At 36.5% G+C, this 7,073-nt stretch overlaps 1 protein-coding gene across 1 annotated transcript in view; it reads left to right on the top strand.

The window, feature by feature from the left end:
* SEC11A (SEC11 homolog A (S. cerevisiae)) overlaps positions 1-7,073 on the top strand; it is a 39,172-nt gene that overhangs the window by 22,277 nt on the left and 9,822 nt on the right. The window contains exons 2-3 of the mRNA XM_012643759.1: positions 684-793; positions 6,195-6,344. Coding sequence (XP_012499213.1) covers positions 684-793; positions 6,195-6,344 — 260 coding nt within the window. The remainder of the gene's footprint in view (positions 1-683; positions 794-6,194; positions 6,345-7,073) is intronic.

Genomic DNA, 7,073 nt, shown 5'->3' with positions numbered 1-7,073 from the left:
GACGTCTCTTCTGAGACTAGATTTCCTCAACTGTTAAGTGAATGAGTAGAATTAAATGTCATTGACCATCCCATGATTATCAAGGGATACTTATTGTAGAAAATTAAGTACTAGAGGCTGGGCGCAGTAGCTCATGGCTGTAATCCCAGCACTTTGGGAGGCCAGGACAGGAGGATTGCTTGAGCCCAGGAGTTCGAGGTTGCAGTGAGCTATGATTGCACCACTGCATTCCAGCCTGGATGACAGAACAAGACTCTGTCTCTTAAAAAAAAAAAGAAGAAAGAGAGACAGAGAAAGAAAGAATATTGAGTACTAGAGGAGTTCAGGAGTAGAGATACATTAATATAACTGAGTTAGTAGATAGCATGGGTGTGATTAAATTTAAGCTGAATGGTTGTAAAGCCCTAATGAAATAACTCATATGAAAGGTTCTGAAAGTAATAGGTTATTGTATAAATGCAACTGATGTCTTACCAAACAAAATAGGGCAGGGTTCTTTGGGTGAGGGAAGGAGGACTGTTCTAGTATGTGGATGGTGTGATTATTACAGTATAGTAAAGAACATCTCAGAAATTTAGCCGCCCTAATAGTGTAACTTAAAACTTTTAAATTGATACTACTTTCAGTTCCTTTCCTGAGTGGGGATAATGGTGGGTCTGATCTCTTCTCTTTTGTTCTTACAGCTCTATTATCAAGTCCTAAATTTTGGAATGATTGTCTCTTCGGCACTAATGATCTGGAAGGGATTAATGGTAATAACTGGAAGTGAAAGTCCAATTGTAGTGGTGCTCAGGTAACAATTAATTTTTTTTTTCAAGGCATAGAATTGCATGGAATTACTTGAGAGAAAAAGTGAGGTATTGAATAACTGGTATATCAGTTCCTTAAAACTACTCTTTTTTAGAGGATTGCCTGGAATAAAATTAGTTACTACTTCTCAAATGTGAGGATTTCTCACCTTGTGAAAATCGGCACTCCCATTCAGAATCCCAAAGGGCCAATGACCTTTTTATAAAAAGTTTACTACGTGAGCTTTATTTTTGGCACATCCCTTTAGAAAGTGTTTCCTTGTACTTCATTTTCCTGAAATTCTTCTTATACTGCTCACTTTGATACATCAGTCCTGATATTTAGTTGTTAGTTCATTAGATTTTATAGTACATCATCAAATTAAGAATTTTTTGGTTGCGTATTCTCAGCGTCAGTACAGAAGCATCACTAATTATTTCCATGTTTCCTGACCTTTAAATATCACTTCTAACCTAGACTGCAGGAGTTTTGAAGGTATAATACCATCTCTTAAGGTGACAAATAATACTGAATTTTTTTCCCACTCTGCTTCCTTCTCTTTGTACTCACACTCATAGTGATTTTAAAAACGAATTTAATAACTCATTTTAGGAGAATTACCACTTGGTTATTTAATCGAATCATTACAGTTCTGTCTTATTTTGGGGTTAATTTTGTAGGCCGTCTCAAATCCTTTTTGGAGATAATGGAGTACAAATATAAAATGAATCAAATTATTAACATTATCTAGAGTCTAAATAATAGTACATTACTCTTTTTTTAAGCACTTTATTTAGGTATGATTGACATATACAGAAAGCTGTACATATTTAATGTATACAATTTGATGAGTTTGGAGATAAGTGTATACCCCTGACACCATCACCACAATCAGTGCTATCAATATATTCATTACCTTCAAAAATTTCCTTTCTCCCTCTTATTTTTGTAAAAAGAACACTTAACATTACTCTTTAATAACATGAATTTGACTCTTTCATTGTCATATTCTGATATACTTCCAGCTCCAGTGAGTGTTGGGAAGCACTTGTTGCTTGCTTATATAATACTTTACTGATATTCTTACTAGTACCTTAATTCTGTCTTTATTAATAATCAAATGCATTAGCCCGGTGTGGTGGTGCATGCCTGTAGTCCCAGCTACTCAGGAGACTGAGGCAGGAGGCTCGCTTGAGCCCAGGAGTTTGAGGTTGCGGTGAGCTATGATAACACTACTGCACTCTACCCAGGGTAGAGCAAGACTCTGTCTCAAAAAAAAAAAGAAGAAAGAAATCAAATGCACCTGTAATTTTAGAGATCCAAGGAAACGTATGGGTATGGGCTGGGCGCAGTGGCTCATGCCTATAATCCCAACACGATGGAAAGCTAAGGCGAGAGGATTGCTTGAAGCTAGGAGTTCGAGACCAGCCTGGTCAACATAGCAAGATCCTGTCTCTACAAAAAATTAAAAAATTAGCTTAGCAAGGTGGTGCATACCTGTGGTCCCAGCTGCTCTTGGGAGGCTGACACAGAAGGATTGCTTGAACCCAGGAATTCAAGGTTACAGTGAGCTATGATTGTGCCACTGCCCTCCAGCCTGGGTGGCAGAGCAAGACCCTGTCCCTGTCTCTTAAAAGGAAAAAAAAAAGAAATGTATGGATTTTATTAGCTGGGAGAGCATTTGAAGTACTGCGCTGGGAGTATAGAGACTTGTGTCTCAAGCTCTTTCATCGTCTAGCTACAACCTTGGGCAAGTCAAGTGTTCACTGAAGCATAGTTTCCTCATCTGTAAAATGAAGGCTAGACCTAAATGATGTCAGAGAACCTTTCCAGTTCTAAAATTATGTGAGCCTTAGTTCCCAGTTTTGAATTCAGTTTGTGAAGTGTTTAAACACTAACAGAAGGAGAAGCCACACTCATTGGCACTCTGGGGAAAAGGTACAGAGAGGACGATTAGGGAGCCTTCTGGAGATCTTCTGGGATTATTTTAGATTTAGGTCATATTAGAGGAGAATCTGGTCAAAACTAGAAGGAGCTTTCATTAGAGAAAGGTAATTTATGTGATTGGGTGGCCAGGTAGCTTTTACCTGGCCAGGGTTTTATATAACTTCAAGGAATATATTTTTACCTGGAATATGCCTCAGAAGGCTTAGGCAAACTAAGAATCTGCTTTCAGGACTTTTATGAAACCTTGGGGATAAAGACAAACACTTTCATATTATTTATTTTCACATTCATTATTTTATACATTTCAGAAACATTTGAAACTGATTTTTTGTCTGGGCATGGTGTTTCATGTCTGTAAACTTCACACTTTGGGAGGTTGAAGTGGGAGGATCGCTTGAGACCAGGAGTTTGAGGCCAGCCTGGACCATAAAGCAAGAGCCCACCTCTACAAAAAATAAAAGAAAATGAGCCTGGTGTGGTGGCCTGCCTGTAGTCTTAGCTGAAGCGGGAACATCGCTAGAGCCCATGAGTTCGAGCTGACAGTAAGGTATTATTGCGCCACTGCACTCCAGCCTGAGTGATAGAGTGAGACCCCATCACTAAAAAAACCCGAAACAACAATGACCAGAAAAAGCCCTGATTTTTTTTTTTTCCCTTTATGGAGCTGAAGTCAGTTAAAAAAATATTAAAATATTTTCTGTACAACTTATAAAATTTATCATGTTTGATGTATTAAATTTAAAAGTATAGTCTGATAATAGTTAAGTTCACTAATAATTTATTTTTATTAATTACGTTCCAGAGAGAGTGGAACAGGTCAGTCTCCAGGAGTGGAGAAAGTCCCATTTTTATTTCTTTTGGGAGACAGAGTTTGATCTGTTGCCCTGGCTAGAGTACAGTGGCGTCATCATACCTCACTACAGCCTCAAACTCCTGGGCTCAAGCGATCCTCCTGCCTCAGCCTCCTGAGTAGCTGGAACTACAGGTGCAGGCCACCATGGCTGGCTAATTTTTCTATTTTTTGTAGAGACAGGGTCTCACTCTTGCTCAGGCTGGTCTCGAACTCCTAAGCTCAAGCGATCCTCCCATCTCATGGTAATTTATTTAGTGTTTTAAAAGTTTCTTCCAGTATATTTCTTTAATAGTTCTCTCACTATATACTTTTATGTTTCTTTAATTGCCACCTATATCTGAATTTCTAAATCTTTTTATTTCTCATCCAGCTTTCTTTCCTAAAGTCTAGACTCTTGTATTCACCCTACACCAGATATCTCCATCTAGATATTGACCAGAAACTTAAAACTCTATATAATAAATTGATTTTTCAAAACCTCTTTCTCCTGTTTCTATGATTGTCATTGCCATCTACTCAGTTGCCAATGTTAAAAACCTAGAAATCATTCTTTTTAAAAATTTTTTAATTGACACATAATAATTATACATATTTATGGGGTACCTAGTAATGGTTTTGTTAGATACAGTGTATAATGATCACATCAGGGTAATTAGCATATCTGTCATCTCAAACATTTATGTCTTCTTTATGTTGGGAACATTCAACACGAAGAATATTCTATCCTAGCTGTTAGAAACTATATAACATATTATTGTTAACTGTAGTCATCCTACAGTGCTATAGAATACTGGAACTTATTCTTTCTATCTAGCTGTAATTTTGTATCTTTTAACAAATATAGGAGTCATTCTTTTTTTCTTTTTTTTTTTTTTTATAGGAGTCATTCTTTATTCTCTCTTCTGGCATATCCAATTGGCCACCAGATTTGTTATTTTTCCTCTGTCTCTTCTACCCCTTTATAGTTGTGCTCCCTGCTGTTCTATTTCAAGCTCTTGCCATTCCCTGCCTGGGCTGTTGCAGTGACCTTTAGAGAAATACTTTTATAATCAGAAAAAAGTTAATATATTTTCATTATATGAAATGTTGAAAACACAAAAATAACTAGATGAATACACATCACCCATAATTCTAAGATATAATCGCTATTAACATTTTAGTTTCTTTTTTCATGTATATATTTTTTTCACAATTGAGGTAATTTTGTGTGTGCATCCTTTTCTTTACTTTTTCTCATCATTTGCCTTTGTCCATATTTTCAGAGTTTTTTGTTGTATGTATTTATTTATTAAAAAAATTTTTTTTTTAAAGAAACGAGATCTTGCTATGTTGTCCAGGCTGTAGTACAGTTGATATTCACAGGCGTGATCATTGTGCACTACAGCGTCAAACTCCTGGCATCAAGTGGTTCTCCTGCCTCAGTCTCTGGAGTAGCTGGGACTATAAGTGTGCACCACCATGCCCAGCTAATTTTTAAAACATTTTTGGTAGAAGTGGGATCTTGCTATGTTGCCCAGGGTAGTCTCGAACTCCTGGCTCAAGCAATCTTCCTGCCTCAGCCTCCCAAAGTACTGGGATTACAGGTATGAGCCACCATGCCCGGTGGCTTCGGGATTTTCTTTTACATTCCCCAAGTCATTGTAATGTGTAGCAAAGTCTGGGAACCACTGCCATATCATACCCTTACAGAGAGGGACTAGAGTCTTCAAACAAAAATGTTTGGACTTTGTCATTATTCCTGTATTGAATTTTATTTCATTTCGTGTCTATTTTCTTCTTACTTAAGCTGTTGTTGTTGAAAACTGGAGCTTGAGTTCCTGAAAAGATACTGATGGGCTATTACTTCATAGAAAAAAAGAGTTCATTTTAAATGCAAATATCTTAAGACCTTTTTAGAACTTGGTGTAGGATAGAACAGGTGAAAGATAAGATGACACTCTGTAGAAGTTTCTCTCATTTATTACCATGGAATTGAATCCTTTCCTGGTTTCTGAAATTCTTAGGCAAAATCTCTGCTCTAGTCCTTGATTTTCTTTCTTGTTTCTCTTTTAAAAATAAATATGAAATAAGTAAATTGATAACACAAGTGTTATCTTTGTAGCTGACTATTTGACTTGATGAGCTGTTTTTCCTTCTTACTGAGTTCAGTCTATAAGGTCATCTTGGTCTGTATCTTTATAAATGGCAGAAGATGATCCAGTTCTCATTTGAATATTTGAATATGTTAGTGTTTTCAGATGAAGTGAGAATAAGGGCAGTGTTTTTAAAGTTCATTCTTTTATATTCAGGTTTGTCATTTGAAATTTTAAAAGGTTAAGGAATTAGTAACTGCTCTTTTCAAGATTTAAGCTCATTTGAATAGTAATGCTTAAAATGGTTAATTTCACTAGTTACTGAAGACTAATAACTAAAAATATCTTTTAGTGTAACTCTTTAGTCTGGGGAAACCATATTTTGGGAACAATATACATTTATGTTGTTATAATTGTTAAGGTGTTGGCTATACTCCAAAGGTGATACTTTTAATTTTGTTGAATATCTAATTTTGAAAGCAGATTTAATCTCACACTCTCTTTTTGCCATTATATTCTTCTTTCCCTCCCAGTGGCAGCATGGAACCTGCGTTTCATAGAGGAGATCTTCTCTTCCTAACAAATCGGGTTGAAGACCCCATACGAGTGGGGGAAATTGTTGTTTTTAGGATAGAAGGAAGAGAGATTCCTATAGTTCACCGAGTCTTGAAGATTCATGAAAAGTATGTGTAAACTGTATCTTCTCTGTTTTTAAATGTTTTTGTTGAAGTGTTTTCAGTATTTAGTTTTAATAGCCTAAAGATTGTGAAAGAGCGAGGAACCCTCTAGGCCCTTCTTCCAGTCCATTTTTATGACTGTCTGAAGGTTTGGAGAACTGTAAATAGTTATTTATTAATTCATTTATTTCCTTCAAAGTTTTTTCCAGAGGTTTTTCTTAGTTCTCTTCTACTTCCCAACCAATCAGTAATCCTGTATATAACTCCAAAAAAACATGACCTAAGGATCGATTTTAAAGTAGAATCTTCTGATCTAAGCGTCTTGTGTTTTAGAATTGGAAAGGACGTAGACAAAACCTTAGAGTCACCTCGGGGTGGAGGTGGGCCGTGGACATAAGCAGAGAATTTCACCTCTCTGGGTCTCAGTTTCCTTATCTGTAACAGAGAGAGGTTTAGGAAGAATCTCTGAGAATTAACAGATCTCTTTGAGTTTTAAGCCTGTGGTCCCCATCCAACTACATATTTCTCATTCCTCCCTTCCAAATCTGTGGTATTTCTAGTTAAGGAAAACTTTCAGAAGGAAAGGAAAAAAAGAATTGAAAGAATAAGGAGGCATCCTGCAGGACACACAGAGGGGAAGTGAAACAGTGGGGGTGCTTTAGGTTCTTGAATATTTGGCAGCCTTCAATAAATAGTTTTTACTACCCTATGCCCTATAAAGTAATATATTTCCTC

Source organism: Propithecus coquereli, unplaced genomic scaffold (assembly GCF_000956105.1).
Source record: "Propithecus coquereli isolate 6110/MARCELLA unplaced genomic scaffold, Pcoq_1.0 Scaffold20, whole genome shotgun sequence".
Classification (NCBI taxonomy): domain Eukaryota; kingdom Metazoa; phylum Chordata; class Mammalia; order Primates; family Indriidae; genus Propithecus; species Propithecus coquereli.
The sequence above is the reverse complement of the archived record's forward strand: the minus strand, read 5'-3'. Positions and strand labels throughout refer to the sequence as shown.